This window comes from Podarcis cretensis, assembly GCF_951804945.1.
Source record: "Podarcis cretensis genome assembly, chromosome: 18".
NCBI lineage: Eukaryota > Metazoa > Chordata > Lepidosauria > Squamata > Lacertidae > Podarcis > Podarcis cretensis.
The window spans coordinates 13,433,162-13,454,101 of record NC_137188.1 but is presented as its reverse complement, the minus strand read 5'-3'; the positions used below and the strand labels follow the sequence as shown (position 1 = coordinate 13,454,101).

At 49.0% G+C, this 20,940-nt stretch overlaps 1 protein-coding gene across 1 annotated transcript in view; it reads left to right on the top strand.

Annotated features, from left to right (window-relative positions):
• The first annotated feature begins 3,112 nt into the window (after positions 1-3,112).
• Positions 3,113-20,940, top strand: part of ANKRD24 (ankyrin repeat domain 24) — a 31,110-nt gene continuing 13,282 nt past the window's right edge. Inside the window, exons 1-13 of the mRNA XM_079961077.1 lie at positions 3,113-3,292; positions 9,040-9,170; positions 10,225-10,313; positions 10,733-10,797; positions 11,748-11,805; positions 12,079-12,149; positions 13,064-13,170; positions 13,843-14,030; positions 14,739-14,767; positions 14,889-14,981; positions 15,356-15,466; positions 16,951-17,055; positions 20,122-20,160. Of these exons, the coding sequence (XP_079817203.1) occupies positions 3,224-3,292; positions 9,040-9,170; positions 10,225-10,313; positions 10,733-10,797; positions 11,748-11,805; positions 12,079-12,149; positions 13,064-13,170; positions 13,843-14,030; positions 14,739-14,767; positions 14,889-14,981; positions 15,356-15,466; positions 16,951-17,055; positions 20,122-20,160 (1,155 nt within the window). The 5' untranslated portion in view covers positions 3,113-3,223. The remainder of the gene's footprint in view (positions 3,293-9,039; positions 9,171-10,224; positions 10,314-10,732; positions 10,798-11,747; positions 11,806-12,078; positions 12,150-13,063; positions 13,171-13,842; positions 14,031-14,738; positions 14,768-14,888; positions 14,982-15,355; positions 15,467-16,950; positions 17,056-20,121; positions 20,161-20,940) is intronic.

Below are 20,940 nucleotides of genomic sequence, written 5' to 3'. Positions count from 1 at the left end.
CTTTGGAGGTCTTTAAGCAGAGGCTTGACAACCATATGTCAGGAGTGCTCTGATGGTGTTTCCTGCTTGGCAGGGGGTTGGACTCGATGGCCCTTGTGGTCTCTTCCAACTCTACAATTCTATGAAAATAGGTTTTAAATTTAATAATGGACATGTGGTATGTCGATAAATAATAGAACCATGGAAGGGACTAGAGGGAAGTCAATTTGCATTGTTTTATTTGTTTTTGTATTGTTGTTTTTAGAAAATTAATAAAATGTTATTTTATTAAAAGATGTTCAAATACCTTCATGTCTCAGAACCCTGTGTTACCCGAAAGCTGACAACCCTGCCTTTTAAAAACCCTAATTGTTTTCCCTTCCTGACCCCCTCTTTCCCCCTTTTTAACGGAGCGACAAGGCTGATCTTAAGCTCCTGCTTAGGCTGGGATGGTAACCTTACCTGTTACAGGTGGTAACTCAATTCCGCTGGCAGGAGAGGCCGTTCCCCTGGGATCCGCCGCTCATTGGTGGGGACGACGTCCAGCTGCTGTGAAAAAGGACCCCGATATGTCGAAACTCCTTTTCAGCCAGGCTCCAGTAAGGAGATCCCTCCGATCTTGTTTTTCCCCCCCTTTTCCCCTGTCTCTCGCCTTCGTAGAAGGAGCACAAGGCGCTTGCAAAGTCAACATACGAAGGGGGAAACTGAGGCAAAGGGCCGCCCCACCGGGAGACCACCTACCGTAAGTTTTGCAAAAGGAAATGGGAGAGGAAAAAGGGATCCTGGAGATGGATTAGGCCAAAGAGCCATCTATCTCAGCATCCTCTCTGTGCAGAGGTCCACCTTTAGAGGGAAATTCGCACACAGCTCTCTCCTCCAGCAACTGGTACCCAGAAGCATTTTCTACCTCTCAACAGCGGAGGGGGAAACATAAAATTGAAGACTGCCTTTTCTTTCTCTGGGAAATTGTCTGGCCCTCGTCTGAAGCTGTTGGCCATGGCTGTGTCTTGTGGCAAGGAGTTCCGTGGTTTACCCAAAGATTCCTTCTCCTTTGGACAGCCCTGAATGGTCCAGCTTCAGGAATAGGACGTCCCTATTTTCAGGGGAGAAACGTTGGAGGGGATGGAATAGGACTTCCCTATTTTCATGGGAGAAACTTTGGAAGGGATTGAATGGAATCTTTTGCCCCACACAGGACTTGAATCCACCACCCTCGGATGAAGCATCTCGTCCTCTACCGGCTGAGCTACCCAATATTCATGTTGTGACCTTTGCTAATAGGAGTTGTTGCAGACGCTCAGTCGCTTCCGTTGCATTTCCAGCTCTGCAAGATTCTTCTTAGAGCCCGGCTTACTCTCAGAAACTACAGGTAATTCCCAGCCCCCTGTTGGCTGTTGTGTTATCCCATGTGGAGCTGAGTTCCCCTGGATAAACCAATCAAATTGCAAAGCAGTATGGCGTTCGTCTCTGTCCCCTAGCGCGGCGCAAAGACGCCCTCTAATTAGGCCACACGGGGATGGGGAACAGGCCGGCCCGGCCGTATCCAGAGAACCGAGTCCTGGTTTTGCGTCCCACGTGGGATGGATCCCCCAAGCAACCGCCTGCTTCTGCACCCTGGGTGCGAAACACGGAAGGCCTCGGAGCTGAGATCACAATTCTGCTAGGATTAGTCCTAGGTGGAATCCACAGCCGTATATTTAAAAAACCTGCTTTTTGGGGGGGAAAAGTTTTGAAAAAGATGTTGAATTTTGCATAGCCAACCATCGCCATCTGGTGCCGCCTTTGTATATTGTACTTTAACAACACATTACTACTTCTTCTACTACTACTACTAATTTTAAACGCTTTATTTGCAGCCGAGTCCCCTAGCGTATAAAAGCCCTAAACAGCTTTGGACCCAAATACCTCCAAGAGCATCCATCTCAGACCCTACGATCGGCTGGCGGGTCCTTCTTAGTGGTGCCCCTCTGGAGCTGCCACAGAGAAGGCCCTGTCCTCTCCCCTGAGCTTCTGAGGGCAGCAGAATCAGCCAAAAGGGTCTCTTCTGACCTTCTAATACCAGTTATCCAGGGCCCAATGATAATAATAAGGTTATTTTTTATACCCTTCCCATACAATCTCAAAAGATGGGATTTTAATGGAACTCTGCCAGGAAGCCTTTGGGGGCAGATGGAGGTTTTGGGTTGTCTCCAAGGGCAGCCCAGCAATCCAGCTGGGATGTTTGCAGAGGACGGGGGCCGGGTTATTTCTGTCCCAAAGGAGGCATGCTTAACTCGAAGACCCTTGGACTTATTTCTGAAGAAATACCCTACATGTTTAAGATCTCTTAACCTGTCTGTTTCAGAAATCAAGAACGCAGCTGAGATGAAGAGTCTCAAGGCCAGGTTTAAGAAGTCTGATGTGAGTTGTTGTTATTGAAAATGCATCTCTGGGTTATTTGTGGGGCCTGCCTGGTGTTTTCACATGAGTAGAATGTGTCCTTTTATTTAAAAATGCATCTCTGGGTTATTTGTGGGGCTTGCCTGGTGTTTTTACACGAGCAGAATGTGTGCTTTTGTTTAAAATGTATCTCTGGGTTATTTGTGGGGAATAGGAATTTGTTCATCTCCCCCCAAAAAATATAGTCCAGCCCTCCACAAGGTTTGAGGGAGAGTGGACCAGCCCCCTGCTGAAAAAGTTTGCTGACCCCTGAACTAAAACCTCTCGGTCTTATCTGGATTGAACTTCAGTTCAGGCCAGCAAGCCTGGGGAACCACCTGCTACTAGATAGCTGATCCCCACGGTCCCTTCGAAAGGATTCCAGTTGCCGTGGGGTTTTTAGGACCTTGCAAGTTGGTCTTACCTGGATTGAACCTCAGTCCAGGCAAGCAAGCCTGGGGAACCACCTGCTACTAGATAGAACCTCTTTGTCTTATCTGGAATGAACTTCAGTCCAGGCAAGGAAGCCTGGGGAACAACCTGCTACTGGATAGCTGATCCCCGCGGTCCCTTCGGAAGGATTCCGGTTGCCGTGGGGTTTTTAGGACCTTGCAGGGCGGGAGGGAACCGGGCTGCTTTCTCCTGCCGCTGGGGGGAGACGCTTCCCTCCTCCTCCTCCTCCTCCCTTGGCCTCTGATCTGCTGCTGCAAGCCGGCTTTGCTGCCCGTTATCCCAGCATCAGGACCGCTCGCCAGCATCCTTCATCTTCCCCTGCATCCCTCAGCCCTGGTCCCTTCCTCCTGCGCCGCCGGCTGAGATCGGATGGATGGCTACCCGATACTTTCTGGGAGGGACAATGAAGCAAATTTGCTTCTGCGCTGCTTCCTCCTTCGCGGTAGGCTACCCCTCCCCAATTCTGCATTTTTTGTGAACCCCCCCACCTCCCATCCTCCTCCCTTTTCTCCCCCTCCGATGACCCCCCCCCCAGCAATTGCACCATCTCTTCTGTCCTGGTCCGGAGCCGAATGACCACCGTCGCATTTTATCTATTCGGTTTTTGGTGAAAGACGATGCCTTGGGGGAGCGGGGTGGGGTGGGGTGGAATTCAGCCTTTAGGGAGATGCACTCTGTACATGCTCTGTGGTGGTGGTGGTGGTGGGGGGCTGGATACATACAGATATGCTTTCCCCTCCATGAATAGAGCCTTAGCAGGGGAGAGAAAGGAATAGGGGTGGTGTTTTTTGTGTGATTTCTGTTTTTGGGCAGGGAAGATAGAGTTGAATTTGCCCCTTATTCCTTGTCCCAGTATTTCCTGAATATATATTCCTTGTCCCAATATTCCCTGAATATATAAATATATATTCCTTGTCCCAGTATTCCCTGAATAAATCCTTCTTTGTTGCATTGGGCAAACGGCCAATTTTCTTCATCCCCATCCGCTGAAGAAGTCGGGGACGTATAATTCTCTCTCTCTCTCTCTCTCTCTCTCTCTCTCTCTCTCTCTCTCTTTCTCTCATTTAATTTAATTCGTTACAGTCCAATTTTAGCTTTCCTTGCCTTCCAGGGATAATCTTTTCCCTCCCCTCCCCACATTTCAGCTGCACAACAACCCTGCGAGGCTGAGAGATGGGGACCGGCCCAAAGGTCACCTTAGGGAGCCGGAATTCAAACCTGCGTCTCGCTGCTTTCTGTCTTCTACCTACATTATCAAATCTCTCCCGTTATTAAATCTACCTGTTTTATTTTTTTAAAGAACCCAATAATGTGCCCTTTTCTGCATTCCTTTTCTCCATTTGCAACACCCCTGACTTCCACCCCCAAGTCTTTTTCACCTTCCCAAGGATAGACACCTGAGAAATAACTTTGAACGGAGATCAATTGATTCCTTATTTCATTTACAGCCAAGTTACCCTGTGGAAGGAAAAACGCTTCTCCTTCTATTTCCCAGTGTTTGCTGTTTCTCTTAGCTTTTTAGCTAACACCCAGAAAAGAGGATGCGTGCTGGGAAAAAAGGCCCCATGACGGCTGGGTCATGACCCACTAGAACCGTACAGTTGGGAGGGGTGGGTCCCTCAAAGGTCATCCATCCCAACCCCGCTGCGACACAGGAATCTCAGCGAAAGGGTTTTACTATTGCATTTGTAATTTTTTGCTGGAAGCCGCCCAGAGTGGCTGGGGAAACCCAGCCAGATGGGCAGGGTATAAATAAATAAATTATGACCCAGAGCTCTGAATCAGGTTTTATTCTAAAAAATTATTAGTTTTCCAAATTTATAACAAACAAGTATATAAAAAATCAACAAACAAACAGACATTTATCTTAACTGCAATAATTCCATTTTTGTTAACATTGTTAGGTGACTTCCTGGAGTCCCCCTGGCTGAGTTTCCATATAAATCATTGCAGCACTTTTCCAAAACTATTTTCACACAAAATTTACTTGGTCAGTTAACATCTTTCTTTCTTTTTGTTTTAACTTTTACCGTAGTATTCTACAACATCACAAATTTAAGTCCTAGGCCAATCTGATACTCGCGAGTAATTCTGTTTAAATTATCTTAACATATTTAGCTAAATAATCTTTAAATTTCTTCCATTCTTCTTGATACTCCTCCTCCTTCTGGTCACGGATTTTTCCGGTCAGGTCGGCTAGCTCCAAAAAGTCCATCATCTTCATCTGCCATTCCTCCACTGTTGGGACTTCTTGTAATTTCCAATTTTTGGCCGACAAAATTCTAGCTGCAGTTGTGGCACACAAAAACAATCTGACATCTTTCTTGGGCAATTCTGGATTTTATTTTTGTTCCAGCTCCATATTTCTCAGCGCGCCCCCCCCGCCTCTCTCTGCCCCTTCCCCGGCAGAGTGGGGGGGGGGGAAGTGTTAAGACTGGCCCACCTCTCAAGGTGGTCGTGGCAAGGATACCTACGCGAGAAGAGAGAACCGTTTCTCAAAAAGCTCCACAAAAGGGGGTTTGGGGCTTGCCAGAATCTGCCCTCTGCTATTGCAGTGACCCCCAGCCCCCCCCCAAATCTGGTCCACACTTTCCACCTTCTTGGGGGGGCAAGGCGTCCTAAGTTTTCCCTTCTACAACGGTTGCCCTTCTTCCACTCTTCTTGGCAGCTGGCTGGTGGGATCCTCTAATCCAACCTAGTTTGGAAGCCCCAGCTTAGGATATTTTAAGGACACGGACCCCCCCCCCCCCTCTTCGGAGGCCTGCAACTCCCCTGTTCGCCGGATGCTCACCATTGAGACAGCAGCTCTCGGACATCACTGGTCCCTGCCGTCTCCCCCCGCCCCATAAATCGACAGAGGAGGGGAAATAATAATATTATTAATAATAATTTATTACTTATACCCCACCCATCCGGCTGGGTTTCCCCAGCCACTCTGGGCGGCTCCCAACAGAATATTAAAAACATGATTAAAAACTTCCCTAAACAGGGCTGCCTTCAGATGTCTTCTAAAAGTCAGGTAGTTCTTTCTCTCCTTGACATCTGATGGGCAGGTGCCACCACCAAGAAGGCCCTCTGCCTGGTTCCCTGTAACCTCGCTTCTTGAGGGAAGGGAACCACCAGGAGGCCCTTGGGAGATGGACCCCGGTGTCCGGGGTGGAGACGCTCCTTTAGGTCTACTGGGCCGAGGCCGTTTAGGGCTTGAAAATTTAGCACCAGGACTTTTTCTTGTGCCCCCAAACGTACTGGGAGCCAATGGAGGTCTTCAGGACTGGTGACCAATGGTCTCAGTGGCCGCTCTCAGTCACCAGTCTGGCTGCCACATTCTGGATTACTTGCAGACTTATAGGGACGTCCTATTCCATCCCCTCCAGCGTTTCTCCCCTGAAAATAGGGACATCCTATTCCATCCCCTCCAACGTTTCTCCCCTGAAAAGAGGGACGTCCTATTCCATCCCCTCCAACATTTCTCCCCTGAAAATAGGGACGTCCTATTCCATCCCCTCCAACGTTTCTCCCGTGAAAATAGGGATGTCCTATTCCATCCCCTCCAACGTTTCTCCCCTGAAAATAGGGACGTCCTATTCCATCCCCTCCAATGTTTCTCCCCTGAAAATAGGGACGTCCTATTCCATCCCCTCCAACGTTTCTCCCCTGGAAATAGGGATGTCCTATTCCATCCCCTCCAACGTTTCTCCCCTGAAAAGAGAGACGTCCTATTCCATCCCCTCCAACATTTCTCCCCTGAAAATAGGGACGTCCTATTCCATCCCCTCCAACGTTTCTCCCCTGAAAATAGGGACGTCCTATTCCATCCCCTCCAACATTTCTCCCCTGAAAATAGGGACGTCCTATTCCATCCCCTCCAACGTTTCTCTCCTGAAAATAGGGATGTCCTATTCCATCCCCTCCAATGTTTCTCCCCTGAAAATAGGGACGTCCTATTCCATCCCCTCCAACGTTTCTCCCGTGAAAATAGGGACGTCCTATTCCATCCCCTCCAACGTTTCTCCCGTGAAAATAGGGATGTCCTATTCCATCCCCTCCAACGTTTCTCCCCTGGAAATAGGGACGTCCTATTCCATCCCCTCCAATGTTTCTCCCCTGAAAATAGGGACGTCCTATTCCATCCCCTCCAACGTTTCTCCCCTGAAAATAGGGACGTCCTATTCCATCCCCTCCAACGTTTCTCCCGTGAAAATAGGGATGTCCTATTCCATCCCCTCCAACGTTTCTCCCCTGAAAATAGGGACGTCCTATTCCATCCCCTCCAACATTTCTCCCCTGAAAATAGGGACGTCCTATTCCATCCCCTCCAACGTTTCTCCCGTGAAAATAGGGATGTCCTATTCCATCCCCTCCAACGTTTCTCCCCTGGAAATAGGGACGTCCTATTCCATCCCCTCCAACATTTCTCCCCTGAAAATAGGGACGTCCTATTCCATCCCCTCCAACGTTTCTCCCGTGAAAATAGGGATGTCCTATTCCATCCCCTCCAACGTTTCTCCCCTGGAAATAGGGACGTCCTATTCCATCCCCTCCAATGTTTCTCCCCTGAAAATAGGGACGTCCTATTCCATCCCCTCCAACATTTCTCCCCTGAAAATAGGGACGTCCTATTCCATCCCCTCCAATGTTTCTCCCCTGAAAATAGGGACGTCCTATTCCATCCCCTCCAACGTTTCTTCCCTGAAAATAGGGACGTCCTATTCCATCCCCTCCAACGTTTCTCCCCTGAAAATAGGGATGTCCTATTCCATCCCCTCCAACGTTTCTCCCCTGAAAAGAGAGACGTCCTATTCCATCCCCTCCAACGTTTCTCCCCTGAAAATAGGGACGTCCTATTCCATCCCCTCCAACGTTTCTCCCCTGAAAATAGGGACGTCCTATTCCATCCCCTCCAACATTTCTCCCATGAATAGAGGGACGTCCTATTCCATCCCCTCCAACGTTTCTCCCCTGGAAATAGGGACGTCCTATTCCATCCCCTCCAACCTTTCTCCCATGAAAATAGGGACGTCCTAAGGAAAAGTGGGACATTCTGAGATCAGATCAGAAACCGGGACAGCTTCTGTAAATCTGGTACCCTCCTTGGAAAACAGAGACACTCAGAGGATGTGAGCTGAGCAGGGAAGAAGAAAAAAACTCTCAAATCTGTCTTGGTGCAAGGAAGTATTTATATTTTGTTTTACGGAGCAAGTCGAGGCAATCCCTGTGTACCCTCAAGCTGTGGGTCCCCAGATGTTGTTGAACTACAACTCCCATCACCCCTAGCTAGCAAGGCCAGAGCTCAGGGATGATGGGAGTTGTGGTCCAACAACATCTGGGGACCCACAGGTTGAGAACCGCTAAGTTAACCAGCACGGTGCCCTATGGATGCTAGGCTCTGGCTGCCTTCATCCCTGATCTTCGGCCGCGCCGGGTGCTGGGAGTTGTAGCGTAGCACAGAGGACATTTCAGCACCCCAAAGCCCAGGGGTTTGTGTGCATTTTATGGGAGGGGAAGAGCTGGTTTAGAGATTCCTCTGGCCAGTCTACTTGGAAAGCTTTTGCCGTCTCCTGAGGTCAAGCGACCTTGTCCTGGGCACCCGGCCTTCGAAAACCAGGTCCTTTCGGATTAACCGACGTTGCTGTGGAAACCAGGTGATTTCCGGGGAATACGAGTGATTAATCTGCAATCTGGAGGCCAGGAGGATTCTGCAAAGCATAGCAGCCTTTTCTTTAAAAATATGTGTTTTAGCATTCTTTTTAGTTCCTCCTAGATCAGTGATGGCCAAACTTGCATCTTTCCTGCTTATTCCCAAATGCATATTTCCCTGCTGTTCCCTGTTCAAATCTTCCTTGCGTCGTGTTTATTTAGCTTTTTAATATGATTTTTACTAATTTCTTTTTTAACACAATAACAAAACAAATAAATCCTTTGCTCTGCTGAGCTCTTGGCTTCCCTCCATCCCTTCGACCGGTTTTTAAATGTTTAAAACGACTCTTTGTCTGCAAAACATTCCCAGTCCAGCCTAAAACCTGCCTCTTCTCCAGCTCTGCTTTCCATGGTTCAATTTCCATTTCCATTGTTAAATTTGCCAGTTTGGCACGCTCCGCAAACCTCTCATTCTAGGCGTGTTGATCCAAAAAAGGCTTGACCTTTTTGCTATTTTTTTCTTCTTCCTTTTCCTTTTTTTTGGGTTTACAGAGCCAGGACTGGAGCAAAAATGACGAGAAACTCCTGCAGGCGGTGGAATACAATGACGCCGACCGTGTCTCCTCGCTCCTCGTCCGAAAGGGCCTGGTCCCCACCAAGCTGGACTCGGAAGGGAAATCGGCGTAAGCCCAAATAACCTGAATTTCACAATCAGTCAGTCAGTTTTATTGCACTTAGCCAAAGGCTGCCGCAACGCACACAGACCCATTCAACAATTAAAAGAAAATATGCTCGATTAATACAAAAAACATTTATATTATCAAGAGCCATAGCTGTCAACTTTCCCCCTTTCTTGCGAGGAATCCTATTCGGAATAAGGGAATTTCCCTTAAAGAAAAAGGGAAACGTTGACAGCTATTGATTCAAGACATTACCTACTCTGAACAGAGCTTTGAAAGGACCTTAATATACAGGTTAAGACATTAAACAGTAAAATTTATAGGCTAAAATCACCACGTTAAAAAATAATGTTAATTAATGCAATGTGCAATTATATTCGGAGTTTGGTGATAAAGATAGAATATAGCTTAGGGTCAAATAAATTCATCTCCTTTACAGTTGGTGGCTATATAATTTACTCTAATTTTCCTAGCGGCAGTTGCAAAGAGTGCTACACGCCAGGTCACATACTTATCTATGTCTGCGAGGAGATATAAAATCATGTCACAGCGTCGGGAAATCGCACGGCCGAAAGGGGCCTGATGCGAGTCTCGAACCCATGGCCCTGAGACAAAGCCTCTCCTGATCTACCGACTGAGCCATTGTGAAGTTGTGCAATTAATCTCAGAGTTGTAGAATTGGAAGGGGGCTCCCTGGGGTCATCCAGCCTGACCCCTGCACCTGCTTAATCTCAAGTGGCGGGGATTTCCAAAGTTCTAAACTGCTAAGTTTATTTATTTGTATTTATTTAAATTGGTGAGCTTCATCCGATGACCCCCCAGGAAATCCCACCGCCCACCTCACAACTGTCCACTAGGAGACCACTGCTGTCAAGCAATACCCCAGGGGCTTCTAAAACCTCGATCTGCCAGGTGCTTAGGCCACTGGTTCATTCGACCCCAGGGACCCTGGATTAACAGGGAAATCCTAGAATTGTAGAGTCGGGCCCTCCCGAGTCATCTAGCCCAACCCCTTGCGATGCTGGAATCACAGATCAAGTGTCGGTCTGTTCCGCAGGTTCCACCTGGCTGCAACGAAAGGGAACACAGATTGCCTGGAAGTCATGCTGGCGCACGGAGCGGATGCCATGACGACCGATGGTGCAGGTGGGTTTAGGGTGCAAAAGCTATTATTATGGAGGTTGGATCCTGACAAGACAGAAGGACTGTTTTGGGGGGACAGGAGGCGGGCGGGTGTGGGGGACTCCCTGGTCCTGAATGGGGTAACTGTGCCCCCGAAGGAGCAGGTGTGCAGCCTGGGGGTCATTTTGGACTCCATGGAGGCACAGGTCAATTCTGTGTCCAGGGCAGCTCCATCTGGGACGCAGGATGAGACCCTCCCTGCCTGCAGACTGTCTGGCCAGAGTGGTGCATGCTCTGGTTATCTCCCGCTTGGACTACTGTCATGCGCTCTCCATGGGGCTGCCTTTGAAGGTGACCCGGAAACTGCAACTAATCCAGAATGTGACACTGGCCATTGTCTTATAATGAAAACCCCATATCTCATGTTCCTTCCTTCTCCGCAGGCTTCACAGCGTTGCACCTGTCGGCTAAGCACGGACACCCGCAGTGCGTGAGCAAGCTGTTGCAGGTAACTCTCGGGGCATCTTCAAGCGCAGCTTTCAACTGCGGCTGCGCACTGAATTTGGCCAAATCCCAAACTGAACTGGGTGGGTTTGGGTTTTCAAGACGGCTTTGCAAGGAGAGGCAAGGCAACAGCCGGATCCACACTGGCTGTCTTTCCACTGGGTTGGGATGGGGCTTTCTCTCTGGGAAGCCGCAGGTAGGATTGGGGGCTCAGCTCCATTTCACTGCTTAATTCTCTCTCTCTCTTCCTCTCTCTCTTCCTCTCTCTCTCTCTCTCTCTTTCTCTGTCTTTCCCTGTCTCTGTCTCTGTCTTTCCCTGTCTCTGTCTCTGTCTTTCCCTGTCTGTCTTTTTTACTCTCTCTCTCTCTCTCTCTCTCTCTCTCTTTCTTTCTTTCTTTCTTTCTTTCTTTCTTTCTTTCACTCTTTCTCTCTCTTCTCTATTTCTCTCTCTTTCTTTCTCTCTTTCTCTCTTTCTCTTTCTCTCTTTCTCTCTTTCTCTTTCTCTCTTTCTTTCTCTCTCTTCTCTATTTCTTTTCTTTCTCTCCCTCTCTCTCTCTCTCTCTCTCTCTCTCTCTCTCTCTCTCTCTCTCTCTCTCCTCTCTCTTTCTTTCTCTCTCTTCTCTATTTCTCTCTCTCTCTCTCTTCTCTATTTCTCTTTCTTTCTTTCTTTCTTTCTTTCTTTCTTTCTTTCTTTCTTTCTTTCTTTCTTTCTCTCTTTCTCTCTTTCTCTCTTTCTTTCTTTCTCTCTTTCTCTTTCTTTCTCTCTCTCTCTTCTCTATTTCTCTCCCTCCCTCCCTCCCTCCCCCCCTCTCTCTCTTCTTTTCTCTTTCTCTATTTCTCTTTCTCTCTCTCTTTCTTTCTTTCTCTCTCTTCTCTCTCTCTCTCTCTCTCTCTCTCTCTCTCTCTCTTTCTTTCTCCCTCCCCCCTCCCTCCCTCCCCCCCTCTCTTTTCCAGGCATCCTGCCCTGTGGACATAACAGACAGCCACGGACGCACAGCCCTCCACCATGCAGGTCAGCATATTTCACCATCCCCCCAAACCCCAGGGAGCGGGGTGGGGTGGGCACTGGTTCTGGGGCATTTTGCTGCTTCAGGTGAATCTCAGGTGATAACCCCACCTCACTTGGGCCATATAATGAACTGCCATTATAATTACACATTATAATATGGGAAATACAGACCTTGTAAATTTTTCAGTGCTTGTGCAAAGTCTTGTACATTGTAGAATAAATTGCAAGGCGTCTTGTTTGCTCCTTAGTAGGTTTTCCCCTGCTCTTTTCCCGCAGCTGTCAACGGATGCATCTCTTGTCTTGAAATCCTTTGCGACTTTAAGGCTCCCTTGAACACGAAGGACAAGGTAAGCTCCGATCCAAATTCACGAAAACCTGCCTCTGCGTTTATTTCCGCCGCTGCTGGGTAGGGATGCAAGAAGGCACTGTTTTCTTTTCTTTTTAATCAGTTTTACAGTGGCCCCTTGGTTCTCAAACGCCTTGGTACTCAAACAACTTGGAACCCAAACACTGCAAACCTGGAAGGAAGCGTTGCGGTTTGCGAACCTTTTTCGGAATCTGAATGCGCTCCATTTTGAGTGTTACGCTTCCCATTTTAGTGGTAAATGGAAGTGTGGCACTCAGAACAAAAGTGTGGCTCTCAAATCGGAAGCGTAACACTCAAAACTGAGCATGTTCGGCTTCAGGAAATAGTTCGCAAACCGGAACACTGACTTCCGGGTTTGCAGTGTTTGGGTTCCAAGTTGTTTGAGTACAAAGGCATTTGAGAACCAAGGTGCCACTGGTATTATGATATTTAAAGGCTTCCATTCTTTCATGAGAAAGGGATGCGGGTGGTGCTGTGGGTTAAACCACAGAGCCTAGGACTTGCCGATCAGAAGGTTGGCGGTTTGAATCCCCGCAATGATGGGGTGAGCTCCCATTGCTCGGTCCCTGCTCCTGCCAACCTAGCAGTTCGAAAGCATGTCAAAGTGCAAGTAGATAAATAGGTACCATTCCGGTGGGAAGGTAAATGGCGTTTCCGTGCGCTGCTCTGGTTCGCCAGAAGCAGCTTAGTCCTGCTGGCCAGATGACCCAGAAGCTGTATGCCGGCTCCCTCGGCCAATAAAGCGAGATGAGCGCCGCAACCCCAGAGTCGGCCACCACTGGTTCTAATGGTCAGGGGTCCCTTTACCTTTACCTATTCTTCCATGAAACAGTTGTCATTAAGTTCTCTGGTTTCAGCTGTTAACTTTGCATCAACTCTCCTCTCTGGCGGCAGGATGGCGCGACCCCTCTCATGCTAGCAGCCAAGATGAGCCACTCGGAGCTGTGCCGGTACCTGCTCCACCGGGGAGCCGCCGTCAACGCCAGAGACCAGCGTGGACGGTGAGAGCCTTTTTCTGCTGTGGTGTGTGTGTGTGGCATCGCGCGGCATCCTTCCTCTGCACCTCCCCATTTCCCCCTGCGGCACCGGACAGCGGACCGGATCACAGAGCAAGTGTGGTGTAGTGGTTAAGAGCGGTAGACTCGTAATCTGGTGAAGTGGGTTCGCTTCCTCGCTCCTCCACATGCAGCTGCAGGGTGACCTTGGGCCAGTCACACTTCTCTGAAGTCTCTCAGCCCCACTCACCTCACAGAGTGTTTGTTGTGAGGGAGGAAGGGAAAGGAGAATGTTAGCCGCTTTGAGACTCCTTAGGGCAGTGATAAAGCGGGATATCAAATCCAAACCCAATCAAGCCCTCCGCCATTTCTGTTTCCTTCCACAATGCCTCCCTGCCACTTAGTCCAAACAAAGCTACAGTGGTACCTCAAGTTACATACACTTCAGGTTACATACGCTTCAGGTTACAGACCCAGAAATAGTGCTTCAGGTTAAGAACTTTGCTTCAGGATAAGAACAGAAATCGTGCTCCAGTGGCGCAGCGGTAGCAGCAGGCCCCATTAGCTTCAGGTTAAGAACAGTTTCAGGTTAAGAACGGACCTCCGGAACGAATTAAGTACTTAACCAAAGGTACCACTGTACCGCTCTCAACTTAACTGGCCTCGTCTTTGCTTCAGAACAGCCCTGATGGTGGCTTGTGAGAACAGCAGCGTGGAGACGGTGGAAGTCCTGGTCCACAGTGGGGCAAAGGTCGGCCTCGTTGACGCCACGGGTCACGATGCGGCCCATTACGGTGCGGCCGTGGGCAATGCTCTCATCCAGCACTACCTTCAGGAAGCTGCTCAGCGCCACTCCTGGGCCAGCGGTAAGGATATCTTCCCTCTGCAGAACTGGGCTTTTTCCTAATGAGAAGCGGAGGCAATTTCTGCGTCTCCACGTTCCTGAGGAACTGTGGGCAGAAGGAGGAGAAAGGCTCTAAGAAGGTTTAAACTTGGCTAGCTCTACACCTGCCTTCGCCGTCCTTTATACAAATGATCCCCTGAAAATGCTTAGGCTAGAATAAATCACAGTCGCTCAGCTTTGCAAATATAAATAGCTTTACTAATGCCAAAGCAAACAAGTCTCCATTCGCCAGCAATAAAGCAAAGAAAAAGGTTCTAAATGATTTTAAAGGGGGAGGGAGTTGGTTTCCTTACGGAAAAAAAAAAGGGATCGTGCAATATTTGGGTGCAGGCAGTGAAATCTCCTTTTAGAGAGATTTGGTTCGCTTGCAGGGAGCCATGGCTGCATGGCTTCTTGCTTGTTCCGGGAAGCAGGAAGAGGGAAGACTGGGAAGGTGAGGCATGTTAAGCCTGGCAACTTGAGCTCAGGGCTCAGGTTAACCCTTTCATGCATGCAAGTGTGAGTCTGTAACTGTGTATTACAGCATCTAAGCCATCTCAGTTGTTAACAGGGTGATGAACCTGGGCCTCGCAGGTTAGTTGTTCCCTCACCATCTTATTTAATTCCATCTTTGTGTTCTCTCTCTCTCTCTCTCTCTCTCTCTCTCTCTTTCTCCTTCTGCTTCCCACAGAAGAGGAATCGACTGAAGCGTCCTCCCAGGTAACATTTTCGAGCCCCCAATCCTTGTAAGGCAGGTGATGTTTCTGGGGGCACATTCTCCTCACGTACCTCATTTGCGTTTTCCGCATCTATTTCTTTCTTTTTCCAAAATAAAAACCAGACATCCTCTCCGCGCCACTCTCTGACCAAAGGGAAGAACAGCAGCCCGAGGAAGAGGAAAGCCCCGCCTCCCCCAGGAAGTGCCCCCAGCCAGGTAGGGAAAATAGGAAGCCGCGTTGGACATTCGAGTTCCAAAATAACGTTCAGAAACCGGAACACTCACTTCTGGGTTTGTGAAGTTCAGGAGCCGATTTGTTCGGGAGCCAAGGCTTTTGAGATTCGAGGTAGGACTGTATAAGTCCTGCTCGCTGAATTTCAGTTTAAATATATACCGCTACGTTGTTTGGGAAGTTTTTAATGTTTGATGTTTAATGTTTGATTTAATGTTTGATGTTTAATGTTTAATGTTTAATGATTGTGTTTCTCATATTCTGTTGGGAGCCGCCCAGAGTGGCTAGGGAAACCCAGCCAGATGGGTGGGATATAAACAAACAAACAAACAAACATTATTATTATCATTATTATTAGGACCCCCACCCGCCGGACCACAACCCGGCTCCTGCCGAACGGGGCAACCGAGTCATCACTGCCAAGCCGGCCCGGACTCACCACAATGACCCTCCTGTTCCGGCTGCGACGGTGAGGATCCCTTAGTGGTGATGCCCTTGTTATGAGCAAAAACTGCTCCTTTCCCCTTATGGGGTACCCAAGAGCCCGTCTAGAGTCCTTATATAGGTTCTTTATCGGCAGGAGAAAATAACAGAGGCCAAGAAGAGAATATTGAGAAGCAAAGCAGCTAGTAAGCCTGATCTTTAATAAACTGTTGCAACAGGCTCCCCCGCTCACCCCACGCAGGAGGGAGGAGGAACCCAGAACAATGGCGCGAAAGCCCTTATATAGACTTTTGAAATTGCCCACCCTGTAGCTCAAGACCACCCCCCAAAACATCACAGAAAGAGGTGGTCCCCAGCAGAAATGGGAGTGTGTTGCTTCTCTCCTGTCTGCCAGGAGACCTGATCAATCATGCCTTATCAATTGCCTTTTCTGGGTAGCCTGGCCATTCCTTGGAGATGGTAAATACTAAGTTCCTGAATCTCTGATGCATATTATACTTTCCAGACTGTATTTACAGGGAGGCGTAAGCCCCTACAGTCCAAAGACCATTGGAAAGCTTTTCCCATTTCCTTCCTCCTTGCAGAGAAATATTTGAGGTCAATTTGGGAGAGTCCAAACGGCTTCAGGATTGCTCTCCTGTACTATTTCAGACACGTGGTTGATATACTTACCGTATTTTTCACCCTATAGGACGCACTTTTCCCCCTCCAAAAATGAAGGGGAAATCTGTGTGCGTCCTATGGGGCGAATGCGGACCCCTCTCGCTCTCCACGCTTCAGGAAGCTATCAGCAAGCCTGGGGAGCCCGCGGGAATTCCCGCAGGGCTCCCTACGCTGCGGATAGCAGCCTGCTTGGCCGGAGCACGGGGTGCACTGAAGCAGAGCGCCCCGCGCTTCGGGCAGATATCCGCAGCTGGGGGGGGGGGAATAAATTTTTCCCCTTTATCCCCCCCCCCAAAAAAACTAGGTGCATCCTATGGGCCGGTGCATCCTATAGGGCAAAAAATACGGTATGTGTGTGTTTGCCTGGTACATTTATGAACATATATTTTATATATATATAGGAGGGACGTGGGTGGCGCTGTGGGTAAAACCTCAGCACCTAGGACTTGCAGATCGCATGGACGGTGGTTCGAATCCCCGCGGCGGGGTGTGCTCCCGTTGTTCGGTCCCAGCGCCTACCAACCTAGCAGTTCAAAAGCACCTCTGGGTGCAAGTAGATAAATAGGGACCGCTTACCAGCGGGAAGGTAAACGGTGTTCCGTGTGCTGCGCTGGTTCGCAGCTGGCCACGTGACCCAGAAGTGTCTGCGGACAGCGCTGGCTCCCGGCCTATAGAGTGAGATGAGCGCACAACCCTAGAGTCTGGCAAGACTGGCCCGAACGGGCAGGGGTACCTTTACCTTATTTTATATATATAAAAGACCTTAGAATTCTATAACACCCTCGAGGTGGGGAAGGGGACCAGCCCCTCATTGCTCAGCTTTGGGTTTCTCTCCCCCCCCCCCAGGAGGACCAGGAGGCCTACGAGGAAATTGTGCGGCTGCGTCAGGAGAGAGCTCAGCTCCTGCAAAAGATCCGAAGCCTGGAACAGCGGCAAGAGACGAAGCAGAAAGTGAGGCGCTCCCGGGTTGAACCTGCTCCCGGTGAACCCCAGGATCTGTCTCCCGTGCTGTCCCTCAGCCGTACGGCACACACACACATATGCACAGTGGTAGCTTGGTTCTCAAACTTAATCCATTACAGAAATTCTGTTGATAAAATGATATATATGATAAAAATTGAAATTTTTTTCTTTACCTGCACTGATGATGGTCATTGTTTGGATGGGGGGCTTTTATCCATTTCCGCAGTCGCACAATCCATCCATCAGTAGCTGGACTGGGTTCCACACAGTCGCAAAAACAAATGAACCGAAAAAGCCTCAAAAAGGCAAAATAAAGAGCGAAAACAAAAGCGCCAAACTTAATCTGTTCCAGAAGTCCGTTTGGCTTCTGAAATGTTCGGAAACCAAGGTTCGGCTTCTGATTGGTGCAGGCACCCCGGAAACAATAGCTGACAGCCGTGTCGGATGTTCAACTTCCGAAAAACGTTCAAAAACCGGAACACTTCCTTGCGGGATTTCGGCATTTGGGAACCAAGGCATTTGAGAACCAAGGTACCACTGTATTTAAATTTATACCCTGCCCATCTGGCTTCCAACACATATAAAAATACAGTCCAACATCGGTTTTCAAACGTCTTGGCTGCTGAATGTTTCAGAAGCTGAACGCCAAAAACCTGTTGTCAGAGCTGCCTCTAGGTCCCAGCTCACAGAGGACCAACGCTAGGCTGTAGTTATGTACAGAAGTCTTTATTGAGATTCAGTCTCCATTTTAAAGCCGCAGCGCGCAGCTCTACGTCTCAACCCTAGACCGGCGAAGTCCCGTCTGAGTCTCTGCCCCTTCCACACCAGTTTAAGACTCTCGCTTTGCTCCACCTCTTCCTAAGTTCCTTTCTCCTCTGGGCCCTCCTGCCCGCTAGGGTTTCATCCTTTCTGGACTCCTCTGACGCTGACCCTGATGATTCTTCCCCCTCCTTCCGGCGGGCTTTAGGACCTGGTTCCCTATCCGGGCTACCTTCTGTGCCGCTCGCCTGTACATTTGAACTTGGCGCGCGCGCCCAGCCTGCAACTTTCCTCTTGACCGTTCCCTCGCTCTCCGATGGAGGCGTGGCCACCCCTGACTCATCTTCTCTCGCTGGTGGTGAATATGTGGGCTCTGATACCTGGGACTCCTCCCCCCCACTACGCTCTGGTGGGGAAGCTGGTCCTGATTTCCAACTGCTGCTCTGGGAGTCCCCACTGGCCCCTTGTTTCTGGGGTGTCCCCCTTGGGTCCCCCCTTGCCCTGCCCATCGGCGCCCCCTTCTGTGAATCTTCCGATTCGCTGGAGAGGCTCACGGAATCTATCGGGCTGCTGTCATCCTCTCCTACGCTGCCCTCGGATTGCTCCCCCTCGCTCTCCATCTCCTCTCCTCCCTGCGCTGCCGCTGAGTCCCTGACACCTGTGTAATGGTTCTAGGGGTTGCTCGTGCGTAAACCGGCGCCACACCTGGCTGGGTTGCCTGAGTGAACCTTTTCTGTCTGGACAGCCACTCACCCGTGGCTGTCTCAATCGCTGGCAGAATCCGTCAGTGGGCGTTTCTTGAACTTCTTCCAGCAAAGAAGCTCTTTGACGCCTAGTCTCCTCCTACTCTCCCTGCGCGGAAGCCTTCTGCGCAAGGAGGGCGTAGGCAGCGGAGGACCCTTACTCTCCCCGCTGGTCCCTGGCAAGGAGTCATGGGACCACCTCGCCGATTCCCCCATCTGCCCCCCTTCTCCACTGGTGCTACGCTGATTCTCTTCCCCAGAAGATGGGCTGCCTCTCCCCATCCCGGGACGCTCTCTGGAAACCCTCCGGAGCCCGCTCTCTCCTTCCGGCCCTTATGGCAGTTCCCTGACAACCTGGAAGCTAATGCTTCCATTTTTGAATGCGCCTTGGGAGACAAACGTTCGATTTCCGACTTGCGTTTATCAATTTCCCCCATTAAACTTGCTGGCAGTCCCTTTGATCCTCGGTTTTCAGAATTTTCGGGACTTCCAGAATGGATGACATTCGAAAACTGAGGTTCCACTGTAATGATAAAACGTCAAATGCTTATAGCGACAATCTGGTCCGATATTAAAAATTGTCACAATCGCTTTGAAATAAACAGCTCATATCGAATAAAGCAATGTTCAATAACCCATTAGGATCCCATAGTAAAATTAAACGTCAGTGCATAATGAGTAAGTACCGTATTTTTTGCTCTGTAAGATGTACCAGACCATAAGACGCACCTAGTTTTTGGAGGAGGAAAACAAGAAAAAAAATATTCTGAATCTCAGAAGCCAGAACAGCAAGAGGGATCGCTGCGCAGTGAAAGCAGCAATCCCTCTTGCTGTTCTGGCTTCTGGGATAGCTGCGCAGCCTGCATTCGCTCCATAAGACGCACACACATTTCCCCTTACTTTTTAGGAGAGGAAAGTGAGTCTTATAGAGCAAAAAATACGGTAGTTTGCATTTACACATGAATGCAGGCAGCGAGGGTTGCAGAGGCATGTGCAAAGTGCTTTCGAATAACAGCCTGTGCAAAGCTGTGATGGGGAGATGGCAGGCTGCCTTATATGGCTTCAAGAAACTCCACTTAAGAGTAAAACCCTGTTGAATTGAGTACGACTCAGGTCACAGTAGACATGGTTAGGGTCCCTTTGTACGGAAACAATATGAAAAAATAGCAGTATATACCGTATTTTTCGCTCTCTAAGATGCACCAGACCACAAGGCGCACCTAGTTTTTGGAGGAGGAGAACAAGAAAAAAAATATTCTGAATCTCAGAAGCCAGAACAGCAAGAGGGATCTCTGCGCAGTGAAAGCAGCGATCCCTCTTGCTGTTCTGGCTTCTGGGATAGCTGCGCAGCCTGCCTTCGCTCCATAAGACGCACACACATTTCCCCTTACTTTTTAGGAGGGAAAAAGTGAGTCTTATAGAGCAAAAAATACAGTATATATATATGTGTCTGTGTGTACATTTTATATATATATATATATATATATATATATATATATATTCTCAGGCTCTATTAATCCTGTCCATCTCCCTTTTTTCTTGTCTCCGTTAGCAACTGGACGATGGGTCTTTGCATACTCTACAGAAGCAGGTGAGCCTATTATCTGCCTGAGATAATATTCGAGGATGGTTTAAAAAAGGACCAAGAAAAATCGCATTTATTAAACACCGCGGCAAATTGAGATGACAGGGAGAGGAGGCAGTGAGAAATGCTTAAGTTTAAAAGATGTTGTTTCTTAGAAAAGGGAACCCATTGCCCCCGTGCTGATCGTGGAGTTGGCTGGGACCCTCAGCGGCCATTTAGACCACCCCCTGCAATGCGAGAATCTCAGCTAAAGCATCCCAGACAGATGGCCCTCCAACCTCTGCTTTCGGCTAGCTTTTTGCTTCTGTTGCTTCACGTTTTAAAATGTTGGAACCAGGGCCGGTTTGGGTTTGATGAGGCCCTAAGCTACTGAAGGTAACGGGGCCCTTTCTATGTCCAGCTGTCCTTTGTCCACAACAAATGGTCGCTGTTTTTGTGTGCTGAATATATGCACCTATATGGTCATTTATGGATCTAATAGGTATCTCAAGCCATTTGCACTGCAACCAGTCCATGCAGAATGTCGGCACCCTATATATAGAAAGGAGCAAACCAGTGATATTTTAGGGAGCAGGCGGGGCCCATGACTTACATCAGAGGAGCCGACACAACACAAAACACGGCTGCTACATGTCGGTTTTATTTTATTTGCTTTTTATCTTATATTTTGGAAATGTAAAGGTAAAGGGTAAAGGGACCCCTGACTGTTAGGTCTAGTCGCGGACGACTCTGGGGTTGTGGCGCTCACCTCGCTTTGTTGGCCGAGGGAGCCAGCGTACAGCTTCC